General features: G+C 31.0%; 1 protein-coding gene across 1 annotated transcript in view; it reads right to left on the bottom strand.

Annotated features, from left to right (window-relative positions):
- Positions 1-18,734, bottom strand: part of LOC129224287 (abnormal spindle-like microcephaly-associated protein homolog) — an 88,143-nt gene that overhangs the window by 32,875 nt on the left and 36,534 nt on the right. The window contains exons 13-16 of the mRNA XM_054858717.1: positions 18,489-18,666; positions 7,033-7,100; positions 6,609-6,809; positions 413-607 (exon numbers count right to left, since the gene is read on the bottom strand). Coding sequence (XP_054714692.1) covers positions 413-607; positions 6,609-6,809; positions 7,033-7,100; positions 18,489-18,666 — 642 coding nt within the window. The remainder of the gene's footprint in view (positions 1-412; positions 608-6,608; positions 6,810-7,032; positions 7,101-18,488; positions 18,667-18,734) is intronic.

The raw sequence follows: 18,734 nt of genomic DNA, 5'->3' as shown, positions 1-18,734 counted from the left end.
GACTTCTTTAAAGATCTTTTAAAAGTTTGTAGATATTAATTTACTTTACATTTATCAATATAACATATTTCATACACTAGATGAAAAAGCAACTTTTTAGCTTTTTCATTTACTTGCAGTAGCTATTTTTTATAATAGGTATAAGTAGACCAGTTTTAATACGAATGCATGATTCAAGTTAAATTTACCCCCCCCCCCCTCCGGCAGAACCCTAGGGTTCTGGGGAACTGGGAATAAACAAAAAGCTTAACATGTAGCATTAAAAAAAGAAAACTTCAAAAAATGAGGAAAAAATATTTTGGTCTGAAAAACTCAAATCATGGATAAAATTAGGAATCCTTTAGTTACATAAAAGATTTATGAAGTTTATGCGGTACCATATTTACAGCAAAATATCAAAAATCATACATACCTGTATGATTGTAGCTTTCTGATTCAGGAGTTCAAAATGCCTCTGTTGTTTCAAAGCTTTAAGCTGCTTCATGGCAGAATACCTCCTCCAATTACTCTGAATAACAACAGCAGCTTGAGAATGTCTTTTCATATTTTTAAGCATGACAAATTTTCTCCATGCGTTTTGGATAACCACAACAGCAGAAATTTCAATCTGAAGAATAAAAAACCAAACATTAATACATTAGAACTAGTTAACCTACTATGACATATTATTTGAGAAATAAGTAAACTTTTTTAAAAGCAGGAAAAAAAAAATATATAAAATAAATCTCCAACATAGGCAAAATAAAGATCCCCATAAAATAGTATAACTAACTGCCAAGCTGTTATGAAAATAAACATACAAGAATAGAAGTAAAAGTATACTGTAACACAAGCAAAAGACATATTCACTTCATAAAAATAGCTTAAGTAATTTTTGGAAGAAAACTGCATTACTATAAGTGTTGCAGGAAATAAAAGTCAAGCAATGATATGAGCCATAGAGCAGTGCAAGCCACAAGAGGTAAAATGTAGGACTCCGATGGTTCAACAATTTAGCCATCGGCATTGAAATTGGCGGCCGATGCTAGCTTAGAAGAAACATCAGCCCTAAAAAACATTGAAAAACCGATGGAATTGCCCGATGGTTTCAAAAAAAAAAAAAAAAAAGGACTATCGCAGTTTTACTTTTCAATACAAAGAAAAGGGAGTTATTGTTTTCATTAAAAATTTTTTACTTGAATTTCAGTATGAATTTCTATTTAAGTCACCCCTGAAAGAATTTTTAATACTGCATTCAGGTACTAACAAGTTAATTATTGCATTGTTTTTTGCGGCTGGACGTACATATGTATCTCCTATAAGTCATAACTAAAAAATGGTAAGCTGTAGAAGTTTAAAATTTCGTATGTAGGGTCTGAGTACATTCCAGTTGTGCACTTCCCTTTTTGTTTTCAATCGGGTATTTTTAAAGGCTTATTTACTCATTTTTTGTGGCCATCAATTACCTACTTATTTCAATGCAAAACTAATATAGCATCTTAGACTGATCATTTGGTGATATATTGCCAAATTGGACACCAACTTGGAAACAAATATGAGATGGCGAAACCGGTTTTTGTGACATTTTGTTAGATTCCAGTTGAACCAACAGTAATTTTTAATTTTTTGATATTTGTAATATGAATCACAGTAATGCAGTCTTTTCTGTATCGCTTCGGCAGAGTTACAAGTTTGGAGTCTGTCGAAATACATATTGGGGCTTTCTTTATCTATCATGGAACTTGTAAAACATTTATCATAAGCATTTTTGTAACTCTTACGAGGCCCCTATGGTAATGGGGCCTCTCGCGCAACTGCATCATTTGTGATATTTTAAATCAACCACTGCACATCAAAACAAACTGGGGTGCAAGTTTTAAAGGTTTTTTCTGCTTGCTCTAAGGCAGGGGTTCTCAAACTGAGGTGGAGGAGGGGCACCCCTCCCTAGTGGGTGAAGAAGAGTATCCTAGCAGGTGTGCATGATTAGAAAATTTAAAATGAAAAGAGTAAAACTAACTATAATTCATATTCAGTAAATTACCGCTCATAAGCCAGGGCTAAAGCAGAAATATGTGAAATACACCGCCAGCTCAGTCATTTCCAGCCGAGGACTGCAGTTTCGTGCTTATTAGCACTCATAGGAAAGTGACTGAGCTGGAGATGGAAAACCTCTTAAGGAAGCCAAGAGTGCGAAACAAACTGGTAGCTAATATAAAATTAGCAGACCAGACGAGTGACCGAAGCAATGGTTCGGTTCACGTATTTCTGCTTTAGCCCTGGCTAATGGGTGGCAATTTACTGAATATACCTTGCCTCGCGTTCAATCTTCTGAGTTGAACCGAACCATTGCTTCGGTCACTCGTCTGGTCTGCTAATTTTATATTAGCTACCAGTTTGTTTCGCACTCTTGGCTTCCTTAAGAGGTTTTCCATCTCCAGCTCAGTCACTTTCCTATGAGTGCTAATAAGCACGAAACTGCAGTCCTCGGCTGGAAATGACTGAGCTGGCGGTGTATTTCACGTATAACTATAATTCACTCAATTTTGTGGTCAAATGTGAATATTTTCAACATTGTCGCCTTTTTCAGGTTGTAGGTGTAGTTTTCATCCACATATTAGTTAATCTGAATTTTCAGCATTAGCGCCCAGCAAAGTCAAAGCGTCGAAGAAGGTTTTGAAAGTAATCTGATTCACTGTGTTAATTACAACCTAACATTAGAAATTTATTAATCACAAACAGTGGCAGCCCTCCCATCAACATAGCTGGTCTTATATGATAATCTCACTTGGATCATTGATTTCCTCAAATTAATGTGTTCTTTGCTACTTTGATTTCATGAGTTCTAATAATAACAGGCTTGAAACAAAGTTCTACGTGCAGTAGTAATATACATTTTGCGAACGAACTTACTTTATTTTCACTTAATAGCCTGCTTCAGTTTCAAATCCCGGTTTTCCGATTGCACTAGATGGTCATTCCATAGAAATGTCAACCTCAACCTCAGAAATTTTGTTTCCACAAAGCCCTAATTGTGATCCATCATTTCATTCAGCACTCTCTAGTATATAAATCTAGTAACAGTTTGCAGAAAATTTCATTCGGTGTTTTTCTTCTGGATCTAAACGCTTGAGGTTGTAGAAAATGTTAGCATACGAAAAAAACATGCGTCTAAGTTTTCTTGTGTAATGTAAAACTTTTTGCAAATTTTTAAAAGAACTATGTTTATTCTAAAAGATTAGATTTTGGCCCAATAAAATTGACTGTTCTTTTAGTATAAATTATAGAATAAGTATTTTAATTAGTTTGGTTATTTCACTGAAAATATTTATGTTACGTTAATCACGAAAATGAATTACTTTGCTTAAAAACTAAACCAGATGATTGAACCAAACACTACTTTTTATTTTCTTACATCTATGTCATATCTACTGAAAAAGTACAAAATATTTATTTTAGTATCAGTAGATATAAACTAATTAGTGTGACTAAACTAGCATTTGAGTTGTGACTAATGTAACAGTTTGCATGTGACTAACATAACATTTTAAAAATGATTGCTAATACTTAAAACTTATTTAATTTAATGTACATTTTCATGAGCAATTTTGAATGATTAGGCATTCTATCTTTAGCAAAAATATAAAAGGGTGAAAAAATACCAGTAATATTACATTGTAGACCTTCTGTCTACTTAGAAAAATACTTTTTAAAGGTCTTTAAAAAAGATACTTCCAATTTAAAGATTTAAAATAAAAAAAAGGTGAGTAAAGCAAAATGAATACTCTGCTGAATGTGCATTCAACAGAAGAATCCAAGCTAAATAATTAAGAAAATGAAAAGATAGTCTTAACAAAGAAGAAAGACTATTTTTTAGAAAATACATCTCCACCTATTACTAAAATAAAGTAATGGCAGCTCGTTGGAAAACATTTGAAGATGTTATATATACAGTGACAATAAGCGCTGCTGCCATATATTTCAGAAAATGCAAGAATGATCATTTAGAAAATCAAACGTTTGCAGTGATATCTAGAATTAAAATGCATTCTGCAAAAATGTTCGAATATTTGTTTTCAATATTACATTTTAATTCAGGATGCACAACACTATTCGATCAATGAATCAGTAAAAGTTAAAAAGTAATATACTGTTGAAAAGTACTACGGAGTTTCTAATTACGATAACTAGTATATCGGCAGAATACTAGAATTTGGTAAAACTATCAACTTGCATAAAGTTATCTTATTAAAAGAGAAATATTTAGGATTTAATTAGCCCAAAAATAATGTTATTCAGTTAGTAAAAGCAGTTTTTTTTCTATTTTCACACATTCAAATTGAGTTTATTGAACTGAATGATTCCATCCAATTTCTTACACTAACATAGAAAAAAGTAAAGAAAAAACCATAATGCAACCTAAAAAAGGTTCCTAAAAAGTGTAAAAGTAATATAAGAGCAAAAGATTAATTGCAAAATGTGTTTCATATACATTCATTGCTTGTTATTCGGTGTTTACGTTAGTCACTGCACAAGTTTCAAGAATGCATTTGTGCAGCATTAAGAACCCCTGACAGTGTGATACTTCAAAAGGTGCAGAAGGAACTGTGTTATAGCTAGATGTTGCCATGTAACAAACGGCTCCAACATTGAGCATTAGTAAGTGAACATTTTGCAATGTGCTCACAGATTGCACATTTGGGTAATTGACTTTTATTGGGAAAAACTTGATACATTTCTCTTTAAATTCATGTACCATGTATTGTAATACATGCAGTGGTTTCGAAAGTATCAACTTTTGAAATCGGGTCCATCATTCTCAACCGTATCGTTCACCAATCTCATCCAATAGTTCAATTTGTGCCATCAAGAAAAGTCTTTTTACAGGGTGGCGATGGGAAATGTGAAAAAAAGTTCCCTGACTTTTCCCTGATTTCCCTGATTAAGTTCACCAAATTTCCCTGATTTCCGTTACCAATAATAATGGTTTTCTTTCTTTTCTCTACTTGAAATCCATTGTATGTTTGTATAAAATGCAGTATCTTAAACGTTTTAAGTTGTGTAAAATTGTTGAACTCGAGATATATTTTAAAAAGATGCTACTTTTTTATTAAAATGGTTAAAAAAACATATCAAGTCAATTTTTTTGGGAAAAAAGCCCCTACAAAACAGTATATTAAATTTTTCTACAATGGAAAGATTCGAGAAATTTTTTTAAAAAAAACTTTACTTCCAGAAACCACTTAGCATAAGAATTTTAAGAAACTTTTAAAATTACTCTTAAAAAAATACGTGTATTTATGATAGAACTAAAAAGTAATTGAAATTATTTTGAACTAAGGTTTCAAACAGCATAATAGTTGTTGCAACAAGTAATAGTGAAAGAATAGAAGTAACGTAGTATTTAATAACTAATTGATGTATTTATGCAAAACTGGGATGAAACCATTTGACATCCATTCATAGGGAGCTTTTCTCTAATCAAGAACCTAGGTTTTTAATGAATGAATACAGCATTTTAACAATAAAAAATAAAGATATTTACTTAAGTACACAAGGGAATTCTATTTCAAATGATTTCAGTATGTAACGAAAAAAATCTTAGATTGCTTTTGTAACAAACAACTTTGAAATGCAAGAAAAAAAATCAAAAACAATTAGTTAATTTCGAAATATATAAAAGAAGAATACAACTTGGTTATAAAATTAAAGAATCACTTAAGTCTGAAGAAAAGAAAACCTTTATAATCTGCGGTGACAACAAATAGTATAAGGGCAAAAAACAAAGTTTTTTTTTATTGAAGTTCAATTTTGGTAATTAAATTAAAAACGCGAAGAAGTAATAACTTTTACGCTTTTATAGTATTAATTCAAAAACCAAAGATTTCTTCTTGAAATCGTGATTACAGTACGCTAATTACTTCTAGACAACGGAATAAAGGCAAAGGAGCTAAGGCTTTAATGAAGGCTTCCTCTTTGCCTGTATAGTTGTTTATTTTACATGGCGTTGAAAGCATAAAAGGAAATTTTAAGCTAGGTAAAATAAACAACCTAACAAACACAGAAGCAATCTTAGGAAGTTCATCCTGTGGTTAATAAGTAAGATTCAATACTTTGACATTGAGGAAAAAAGATGCACAAATATGCGGCAGTGTATAATCACACCTCATTAATTTTACTTTTTTTTTTTTTTTTTTTTGAACAGATAATAGGCGGAAAATACTTAAGGAATTAAGAGTACTTAATTTTGTAAAGCAAAAAAAAAAAAAAAAAAAAAATTCTGCATAAAATCAATTTTCCCTGATTTTTTGTAATTTTTTCAAAGTTCCCTGATATTTCCCTGACTTTTCCCTGATTAATAAAGATCCCTGACTTTTCCCTGATCTCCCTGATCTGTCGCCACCCTGTTTTAGTTTTAGGGGCCTTTTTTTTTGTATGAAGGATTGAGAAATTTTATGAATACTCTTATAAGGGTAATTTGCATTGAATATGTATAACATGCAGAGGAAAATATATTGCAATAACACTTCAGTTTAACTGACTGAAATTTAACAACATTTACCACACATATGCATAAAAAAAACAATATCATTTAATCAAGATAAAAATGATTTTAAACTGATTATCTTTACTTTAAGTTTGTCTTGATCTTTCCTAAAATGCCATCTTCGCCAAGCATGCAGTATTTTTCTAGCAGCACGTATTTCGACGCTCAATTCCATCAAGCGTAAATTCACATAAGACACCAATGTTATCATAACTTTTTCGTCTGGCAAGGTATTTGACATATCTGAAGGTGAGGAAAGAATAGGAATTTGACCTATTTCCTGAAACTAAATTGGAAAAAAAGAGTTTTAAGAAATCTTTAAAAATGCAAAAGATCTTATTACAAATCACACTAAATGTTATTATGTTATCAAACAAAAAAGTTGTCATGATGACAATTCATTATTATAAGAACATGAAACAAATATGTATAACTCACATAAAAACAAAAGTGTTGATAACTCAATTTTAAAATATACAATTTCATAAACTTGGGAGTTGGGAACCAACCTTTTGAAAAGCTAGACCAAGATTATGAACTTCATTCTTCAATAGTTCTTTCATTGATATTGCAAATTCTAGAATGAGAAGGAATGAAAGAATAAAATTATATCAACTATTTTGGAAAAACTTAAAACATACCTTAAGAATAGCTAGATCAGTCTCTTGAAATTTAACACGAATGTACATATTTAAAAAATATAATTTCAAGGAAAATATCTTAAAGCTTGCAATAAATGTATACCAGCTAACAAAACCTGTTACTTAATCAAATACTGTAAAAGCATTTATTTTTCAAGATGAGAATTTTGCCAATTTTATCTGGATAGAACGGGAACTTGAAGAAAAAAATACTTTGCAGAACTCAAATTTTCGCAATAATGTTAGGCTCACGAAAATAAGTGCTTTTACAATGCTCAAGAATGAGGTCAAATTTCCAAACATGTAAACAAACATCAACAATAAAAAATGTGGAAGTACTGAAATTTCCCAAAATTTGTTAAAACTACACCTTTTCAATACTGGAACCATAATGCCGAAATCATATTGCCACAAGATTTATTGAAAACATTTCTCAAACTATCAGTAAATACTTATCATCATCAAGGTTCAAAAGTTGATAACAATTCATTTTTTCGGCATTTTAAAAAATTTTTTGGTGTTCTTCTTATTTTGTGCATTTTTTTTTTTTTTTTTTTTACAGCCAGGGTATTAGGATGAAAAATTTCGATGACTTTTCAAGACCTTTTCATAATTTCATAAAAATATTCATGATCTTGTTATGCAAACAGAATAGAACTATTTAACTTCACACTTGCCAACTTTTGGAAGCGGGCATCAGTAAAACCTCAGTGCCTCAATGTAGCACTTATTTGTGATTGAAAAATATCACTGCACCCTGCGACAAGTAAACTATTCTTATTTGTCTTTGATAAATTTAAGCAAATTAAAATATATCATGAATGCAGAATATTGATGTTTTCATGTCTAATAAATAATTAATAAATAGGACAGAGTGTTAATGAAAGTGACAATAATGTTGAATGAGTCAATACTAAGTTTCAATAAATTTACTTCAAAAAATGCTCCCTTTTGGTGTCAACAGTGTATTTAACCATCAATATAAATTGACCATATTTTGGTTAATAGCCTTAAAGTAGAGCCACTTCCTTCAGAGTGCCAAAAAAAAAAAACTAATAAGTAAATTTATAGTTTCATAAAACAAGTATTTATAAAGAACCATGCAGTAATAAATAAGTCTTCTGATTCAAATGTGGGGAAATGTGGGACAAAGTGAAATATTCACTCTGATTTTAGGGCTATCTACCTGGTAATGTTTCAACTATGTAGTATCACATGTAGTCTATTCCAGTCAGGAAAAAAATACTGCCAAAGATTAAAGCATATGATAATATAGACTTTTTTTTTTTTTTTTTTTGAATGATACTCATATTTTGTTGTAAGTCAAAAATTATTTTTGTTACTATAAAATGATAAAGTTCTTGTTATTTATATTTTACATACAAGGTTCGTACTCAATTTCAGACGGAGGAGTTTTGGAGGAGTTTTGAAGGAGTAAAATGAGATTTTGAAGGAGTACTTGGGCTGTCCTTAAATGATGTCGCATTTTTTTTCATCATGTTTGACCCTCTTTTCCTTTTTCACAAAGTGTCACACTTCACCTAACTCCTGCTCTAGTCACATGTCATGTTTTTATAAGCATATAACCCTTTTTACAATATCCTTACTGTGATTTACTAAACAATTGTTTTTTTTAAACACAATCACTTAATATAGTATATCTACTTATGTATTTTTAAGTATTTAAATAATAAATAGACAACCTAACTTTTGCTGCTGAGAGTGTGGTGGAGGGAAAAGCAACAATCATAATACTTGAAAAAAATACCTTGCACTATTTAAGCATGTTTTACTTAACATATCAAATGTTGAAATGTCTTAGTCATTTAATAATTTTCACCTTCAACTTTAATGACTTCTATGCTCAATTTGTAAATCACATCTTTATGAAAAAAGATAAATTTCCAAAACGACTACATCAAAATCGTCCTTATACCATTGCCCTTGTGTGGATGTTAAGTTGTTGATCGAAGTATTTTAAGTAACTGTCATAGAAGAACCAGGGGTCTGTCCAGGATTTTTCACAGGGTCCGTTTTTTGTGAAAAATCAAATAATTTTGTGAAAAATGAATTAATTTTGTGAAAAATCAAAAATTTTCGCAAAAAAAAATTTTTTTGTTAAAACAAAATTTTGGAACTTAGAGATGGCACAAACTGCATCAATTAAACTTAAAGTTGAGTGTTTTCCTCTTCTATTTCGAGAAAATCATTCTGGAGTGTTTTTCTGATATTTGGTGTGTGTGGAGGGGGGCATTGCTCTCTCAAGTATCAATATTTATCTACCATTTTTTTGTTACAATTACTTTAAATACTGTACAGAAATATATTATACTAGAAATATTTCTGTACAATATTTAAAATAATTGTAACAAAAAAATAAATAAAATAAAATTTAGAATAGGGGGTTCAGCATTTAACTTTTTGACCCAAGACACTCTTAAAAAGCACAGAATTTCGTTTGAAACTTATAAATTCCGTGATTTTAACAAAAATAAAAAGGTGTTTTAATTGTTTACCTCTTAACAAAGTGTAAATATCATCAAAAATTCGAAAAATCATATTCCCATAGCGGATGCAAAGAGATCGCAATTCTCAAAGTGAAGACATCAAAAGTATAAAAACGGCTTGTAAAAGAAATAGTTTTGATAAAATTATTTTAAAATTTCATTTTAGAGTCCTATGATAAACATTTCATTAATATCTGTGGACACAGTTGACGCAAAAAAAAAATAACATAAAATAAAATAAATAAAATAAACCATCTATTCAGCATTTTAATTTTTGACCCATAACAGAAAATGGAATTTTGCTTTAAAAACTTGAAATGAGAGTTCTAACAGAAATAAAGAGACTTTTCATTTATTTGCATCCTAATAAAGCGAAATTAGCTTGAAAAAAGAACAAAATATGATTCTCATATCGGATGTTAAAAGATTGCATTTTTCAAAATGTAGACATCTAAAGAAAAAAAAAACGCTAATTAAAAGAGTTAATTTAAAGTAATCATCCTTGTTAGTATCGAAAAATCAAAACCCATATAATTTTCTCCCAAAATAACAATTAAACATCGCACCGCACCACACCGCTCCGTAAAAACGATGACCATCTGGTAAAATGAGAATATTTTCTAATCAAGTCATTATAAAGGTTCAATGCCAGATGCTAAGTGGTGATAATTTTAAAGTTGGTAACCCTATCTGAAGCGATCATATTTTTCCCCCACCCTTACTATCACTTTGTAGTTCTAAGTTCATTTCGAAAATATATATTATTATTGTTTATTAAATCATGAGTGGAGAAAAGTGCTTACCAATGCCTTTTCAGAAAAGTTTACAGCAACACCGCTGCTAATTAGGTGTGATAAAACAAACAACCATTATATTTATTTGGCAGTAGCAATTTTTTATCGCTTGCAGGAAGCAGGAACATCGCAAGAGTGCCGATTTTTTTTTTTTTTTCAAAATTAGCCGATTTTGTATAAGCTGATCCCTCTAATTTGACTTTTAAAAAAATCCAAAAATTATCGGTTTATATCCAGAAATATGCGTTATTTTGCTTTTAGATTTGTTCTTTCAATAAACAATTTGTGAAAGATCCGATCTTGTTTATCAGAATTTTGTGAAGGGTCCGTTTTGTTTGATCGGGATTTTGTGAAAGGTCCGTTTTGTTTGATCGGGATTTTGTGAAAGGTCCGTTTTGGTTGATCGGATTTTTGTGAAGGGTCCGTTAACGGACCCAAATATCCTCTGGCCAGACCCCTGAGAACATTATGTAGTCTTGAACTAAAATAGGAGTTGAAAACAAAATGAAGAAGTTTGAAGAGACCTCTAAAAAAATTTCCTGAATGAAGGAGTATTGGAGGAGTTTTGAAGGAGTGTACGAACCCTGTATTAATTCAGACCTTCTAACACTTGGTGCAGTATTAATTTAGTTAATATTAAGCTTTTTTGAGGTGGTGAAAAGCAAAGGGATGTAAGTACCAAAATTAAAAATTTCGTGATAACCACTATAAATAGTAAGTGAATCTCTCCCCTGTTTTTGGGGCAAGATATGGTACCAGTAGATATCGGTAGGTGCTAATACACAGAATGATTTATAAAAAGTTTTCAATGAATGCCTTGCCTACCTAAGATCTGAACTTTAAACAAGTTTTACTCGAAACTTAAAAATGCACTTACAGTGGCTCCCAAAAGTGTTCGTACACCTACGATTTTCAATGAAATAGGCCATTATCCATTGGTTAGAATTAATATTTCGGAATATGTATTTTATTATAAGATCTATGATCCATATTTAACAAAACTACATGAAAATTTTTAATAAAACATTAAAACCTAATTTTTGAAAAATCAAAAACCAAAAATTGACGGAAATTATATCTCACAAAAGTCTTCGTACACTTTGAAAAAATGTCAAAAAATTTGTAAATAATCTAAATTTTTACAAAGTTGTTATTTATTAGAACATCATGCAGTATCAACAAGAGCTTTTAAACATCTGGGAATAGATTTCATTGTTTTTTCTTTCTTTTTTTGCGTAATTTCTGAGTAAGTGTTCAACCACAGTTCAAGTCTTACTGTTTCTAGGTCTATTTTCGTTTCAAAGCTGTATTTTCGTAATCTAGCCCCCCAGATATCTCTAAATATGTTACATTAAGTTCAAATCTGGAGATTCAGGGGGTATTTCTAAGCTTAAGGACAATTTTTGAGGCCCCAATCGCAAACGTGTGCTTCTTATCGTTCTCTCGATAAAAAACAAAGTTGTTTCCGATTACCAAATTCGGGGCTAATAGTTTAAAAATGCTTTTTAAAATATTTAAATGAACAGCATGAGTCATTATTTAATCAAAAAATTCCAAATTTCCAAGTCCTGATGCTGTAATGCACCCTTACACTAAAACACCTTCACCGTCCTGATTAACTGATCCAACTAAGTTCTTCAGATTAAATTCCTCATTTTTTCTTCTATTTACAATTATACAACAATTTAACCCAAAATGTTAAATTTATTTTCATCTATAAGTAAGACGTTGTTCCAAAACGTTTTGAGCTTATTTATCCTTGATTTTGCGACGGAAAGTGTAAGCTTACTGTTATTCCCACAAACAAGAAAATTTCTGCAGGAAGAGGTCCCATTTAATCCAGCTAATCAGAGAACTTGGCGAACAATTTTATGTGAAAATTAAACGTAAAATGTTTCATTCAATTCTGCAGAAATTGTTTCAGCACTCAAATGTGTATTTTTCATAATTTTTTTTAACTGCAAACCTCCGATCACGCATTGTTAACTTTGCCAGTTGACCTTTTCTTACCGTGTTTTCGATCCGATTCTTGTTTTTAAAGCATTTTATCAAGCACTTCACTATAGAATGGTATAAATTACCTAATTTAGAGACATTTCAAACCAATTTACCGCTACTGTGAGGAAACAATTCAAATTTCGAATGGTGTTTATGGTGTTTTTCAAATACCAGTCATTTTAAAGTAATAAGCACAATATTAATGAATAAATAAACAAAACATTAAAGCCAAATGACATTTTAAGGGTCAAAACAATGCAAAAATAACAAAAAAATGACATATGATAGTTTTAATCATGAATTTATTCGAAAAAATTTGAGTGTACGATGACTTTTGTGGCGTATTATTTCTCCGTCTCTTCATTTTTTGACAAATTTCAAAAATAAAATCTGGCAATATTTTGAAAAAAACTACTGGGTTTTATTCAGAATGGCATAAGAATGGTGTGAAAAAAAATTGGACTTCATATTCAAATTCAGTTTTGCATTATTTTGGTTTTACTACAAAATTTCAAGGTGTACGAACACTTTTGGGAGCCACTGTATATCCCTTTGCTTCTCATTGCCTCATTTGTATTTTAAATATTTTATACAATTAGTCAAGTACATGTCGAGCTAAGTGAATAGGGCAAAATGAAGTAGTTTATTTCTTTTACTCTCCCAATTAGTCACTAAATTACTATCGTTTTCATTTTTTAATTCATTTACATTCCTTTATTTAGTAATTTACTTATTTATTTATTCAGTTATTTGTTAATTTCTTATTCATTCACTCTTACTCACTCATTAGTTTTTCTTCATACATTAATTAATTTAATTATTTGTTTATTGTTTCATTATCTTATCATTTATTCAATCTTTTATTTACAGATCCGTATGACCAAAGATATTATTATCAAGTAGAAAAGATTTCATAAGAAAAATATTTTTAATTTTTCACTTTGACACATAAAAAAAGTAAAAACTTTCCACTTTTTTTTTTGGAAGGCGCAAATTTACTGCTAAAAATAAAAAACATGTTTCAGTGCTATTTTTATCTTAAAATACAATGCTCTTTCTTGATGTACTGTTAATTTCAAAACATATTTCCAATTTGTGCATTTTGAAAAAAAGCTCAGTCATCTTAACTAAAAATTCTTTCACTTTGCTCCACATTCCCCAACTTGTTTATTTTTTAAGCATTTTAAAAATGCATATAGATTGGTTATATACAAGTAATGACTGAAACTTATTGTTTATAAAATTTTTTATCAGAGTAATACTAACATTGTAGTAAGCAATTCCACATATTTGTACATTGTACAACTATGTGTAATTGTACAAGAAAAAGGCTAGAATAGTTCCATGAACAGGCTTCTTAACCTTTAGCCAACGGCGGTACATATGCTGTACCAACAAAAAGTGCTCTCTTCCTACGGCTGTGGTACAACGTCTGTACCAGTCCTTCCCTTCCCCCTCCAGTAACTTCCCGCAGTTGATAATCCTTTCACACACGCCTACGCAGGGAGAAAATGAATGAAACGCACTACACCCCTTTTGGGGGTCTGTCAATCAGAGGCGTTTGGCATAGTTTTGTTCCCAATGAAGGAATGTGTGGCGAAGTTTCGAAAAAGAGGGGAGAAATTTAAGCAGAAGTAAAATACTTGAAGGAAAGAAAAATTTTTGATAGCCTTTTTCTGTTTAATAACCCAATAGTAAGGCTTCCTATAATTAATAACAGCATATTTTACTGAGTACAAAACACCTATTTAGTTTAAGCAGTGTAGATATTTAGGGAGCAGAGCGCAAGAAACATCATTCTCCAAAATATTTCTTTTGTTATGGTTTTATAAAAATAATTAAACACTTGAAAAGCATATCTTATTTTGCTAACTTTTCGAAAATGAATATCATGCTGAATAAGAAACAACTTATCAATTTGCGATTTGCCACGTTTCATTTATTTCTTTATTTACATTTTAACTGAAAATTATTTGTAATACCGTTTCAACAAAACATGGAAAACATTCTAAAATCAATAAATTTGAAAGAGAAGTTCAATTAAGAATCTGTGTCGTGAATCTTTTGGTTTGAAAATTGAAAGTTAGACTAAATGCTCATTTTTTTTTTTTTTTTTTTTTTATAAAAAGAGTCACTAGCACAGCCAGAATTATCTTCTGGAGGGGGTTTTCTGTTCAAAACGAGCCTTTTCATATGTAAAAGTTATTGCACTAGGGATGGCAAGAATGTTAAAATCAAGGGCTCTGAGGGGTGTTTTTACCCCCCCCCCCCCCTTCGCTACGCCTCAAAATCTATCTAATTGATCACTTATTGAGTGAAAAGCATAAAAACCTAATTTTGATATTTTAGAAAATATAAATGTATTTCCTTGATATTTTGTCTATAGCGAATATTATTTCAGTAGAAAGTCAAAAGGACTAAGGATATGCTGAATGAAACAAAATAAGTATGGTACACCGGGGCACGTTTACGAGGATTTTTTTTTTTTTTTTGCTGAATTTTTTAATTTTATGGTTCAACTTAGGAATTCTTAAATGTTATGGCCTTATAAAGCAGTTAATAAAGTATAAATTTGTGCATTCAGTTTTCCCCCTGTTTGTATTTAAGGGGCTTAAAATGTTAATTTTTAAGTCAAAGTCGGTTGCTCCTCTTTCTTCCTTGCGCAAAAAAAAAAGAGGTTAAATGAAAAGATTTATAAGAGCATCTGATATATCTTACTTAGTTTTCAATGAGAGTCTAATGTCTGTTTATTTTTTTTTTCTGTTAATTAATTCTTACATTTGGAACTGTTTATGCCAGTAAAAAATGGAAGAAAGAGGTTGGTTTTCTGTTTACTCATGCGTATTTTTTTTTTACTTATCTTCTCTTACTCACAAATAACAACGTACTGGGTAGTGAAAATGTATTATAAAGATAGTACATAAATAGGAAATGTTGAAAAGAGGAAAGACTAGGAAACTAAAACAAATTTGCCCAGATATTTTTCTTGTGCATTGTGAAGGGAGCGGAACTTAATCCTTCAACAATTACTAGAGGTATTTCAACCACAATTAGAAGAAAGAGTGATTGGGGATATCAGGGGATTTGAAGGCTGTCTCTCCATATTATCTCACTCGACAGTGATTGACTTTGAAACGCCAGCTTCATATACAAAAAAGGGTGCCTTGCATGCTCTAAAAGATAGATAAGCGCTAACGTTCTTTATGTAAATGAATACGGTGTTCAAGCATATTCCGCTTGCACCTGCTCAGAAAAGCAAAGCAAGGAATTGTTAGCTATTATTGTGGATTCTTTCTTGGACACACGTATTAGTGTCATCATTTTTCTGAATAGCCAAGCTGAAAAGCAAAGTTCCCCTAAAGTTGGCTTTGGTCTCAGTTGAACGCTATTTACCTCCGCATTTTAGCGCATAGATAAGGACATCTGGCATTTATTGAATCCAGTGGTCTACCACACAAATAGAGTTTGATATTTATTATTTTGTTGTCGTTAGTCTTAGGTTAGATGAGAAGCGTTATTTCAGTGATTTCAATTTTAAAACTGAACCAAATATACTTACAGAAAATCTAAACCTAGAGAACCCCATAAGGAACAAGGAGGGAAAAAAATTATTTTCAAACCATTGAATAAGTGATGACTAGCCAAGTGTAGTGTCCTACTATAGCAACCCTGTATTGCGGAGAGCTCAGCGGTGGAAGTGGACATCGCCCCCTTTATGCTGTCCTATTCGGGGGGGAAGGAACTAAGAAAGCTTTGAGCCGTAGGGAGAGGGAAAAGATAATTGTATAGTTGCCGTAGCCTAAAGGTTAACATTAGTTTTTCAAGAAATAACTTTCAGATTTCTCACTTAATAAATATTAATGAACAAGACGTTATGTGTTAAATCTAATAAAGGGCCAAAAAAAAAATATCAAGGTCCAAAAATAAATTATGTTTAACAATGTATTTTGCCTTGTTCGTGCATACACAAGCTTTCCTCTCCCCTGTATACGCAGTGGCGTGCATGGCGGCAGGGGGGGGGGGGTGGACATCTGTAGGCCTGGGCCCAAGCCTGAAGAGGAAAGAGTTTTGAAATCAGGGGTGAAATATATGTAAGGATGTAGGGTAAACAATATCGAGGGGGGCCGTTAAATCATCTGTGACAGGTTTTTGTTATGTCACACATTTGTGACAGCAATTTCTGTGCACACTCCGACGTATATGTACCAGCTGACATGTAGATGGCTTAACGAGAAGTCATGCCTGACGTATGCGTAATGTGTTAATTTGAAAGACCACATTCCATTAATTCTTCTCCAGTGTACATTGTGTATAAATGAGTCTTTGTGAAGTTCATTAAAAAAGCTAGTCAACAGAAAAGAGTTTAGTCATGTGATTATTCCAAATTTACAGTATACTATTTTTACAATTGCAACATCCCTGATATTCTTGAGGATAAAATGAATTTCCTAAAAAATTCCAGATCATAAAAACATTGATATTCAGCAAAAATAAAGCTAGTTACTACAAAGTATAAACATGGTTTAGTTCCCAAGTTATAGCCCACTGTAAAAAATTTAGTAATTACCTTCCCTTAAACTGATTCAAGCATAAGCAAGATTGGCTTCATCAATTAGCCTAATATTGAAAAAATAAAATTTATTATCTGCGGTTTATATTCTACTGCATATTATATGCTTTTTTTAAACACTCTGCAGCATGCATTATGGAATCAGTGGATTATGTCAAAGAAAATATGGTAAATGAAATTTTATGAGATACCCCACAGTAACAGCCAGAACTGAATCTATAAGTGACATTGTATTGAAATCCAAAGCTTATGGGTCATTCTCCAAAAAACGTAACTTTTGAACGCAAACATTTTTCAACTTCAAAATCTTTTTTTTTTTTTGTTCTTACATGAAAGTATTACTTACTAGAAGTAACCATAAACAATGGCCCAGCCAAGTTCCAATTACTGTAATCATAAATAAAAATAATAAAAAAATGCCTTGTTCATAGAAAGAAAAAAAAACTTTTAATATTCAAAAATCGGGTCCAATTTAATGTGAAAGTAGTAATTTTGTGAATTGGTGAAAACAATCAGCTATTTTAATGATTAGTGGGAAGATAATATTAAGCTGTCTTAATTAAAGTACGGTTAAATTAGTAGTTTCAAATGTAAGTTAAAAATAGTATTTAGTAAATTTGAGGATATGCTGTCAATTTATAGTTTTGGAAGAATGCCTATTATTGATGTATTTTTCCCTCCATCATTTATTTTCACCTCAGAAATAATGACATTGATAAGGTCTGTCACGGAGGTGAGGAATTTTCCATTAATATAGGCATAATAATTTTTCAAGGAAAAACTTTTTTTCTTCGTTGCTACAATCTGCACATGTTAAACATATAAAAACATGTTCATTTTTTTTTACATTAATTTACATTCCTGAAATTCAAGTTCACGGAGGTGAGAAGTCAGAGTTACCATACCAAGTTTTTGAAGCAAAATCTATCTTTTTGTTTTTCGACAAAAATCTCACGACTTCAACTATGGCTGAAAACAAACAAGGGGGCTCCTTTGTATCATGGAAAATAAAATTTGATGTCATTACTGCCACGTGTTAACAAGGAATGGCATTTTAAGTTTAGGTAATGGTGAGAATTTATTGTGTGACATGACTTCTTGTCCTACTAAAACGAACTACAACACAATATTAAAAAATTAAATATACTTAAACAATTAGTATTTGAGACACTTGCGAAGGGAATAATCAATAAATAAATATATACTTTTAATTAAACAAGTTATTAAGCAACATAAACAGCCATATAAGGTGTGTGGCATGCCACGGCGGTGAGAATTCACATGTTGTGAACTAAAAATATACTAAAATAAATATTATTAAAAAATTATTGGCAGGTTTAAATAAATATATTTTTGACAAAATTAAAAGTCATTGTTAAATGAATTATTCTTTAAAATTGTAACTATAAAAGGCATGTTACAGAAAAATTACACTTTTTGAAGAATGACCCTTACCTTTATTGCCATGAAAAGGACTGTTGTCATCAGCTTCAGCAGCAATCATTTGCTGTTCATGAAAAGTATAACTTGTTTCCGTCTTGATGTTCTTATATGGCAACAAATTCGGGTGGTAATGATGTAACAGGAAACAAAGAGCTCGGCCATCCGAGAAAGATGAAGTAAAATTATGAACCTGAGGAATTTAATTTGATAATTAAACAAAATATTTAAAAAACATGAGAGAATAATGCAACTGTAGAT

This window comes from Uloborus diversus, chromosome 6, assembly GCF_026930045.1.
Source record: "Uloborus diversus isolate 005 chromosome 6, Udiv.v.3.1, whole genome shotgun sequence".
NCBI lineage: Eukaryota > Metazoa > Arthropoda > Arachnida > Araneae > Uloboridae > Uloborus > Uloborus diversus.
The sequence above is the reverse complement of the archived record's forward strand: the minus strand, read 5'-3'. Positions and strand labels throughout refer to the sequence as shown.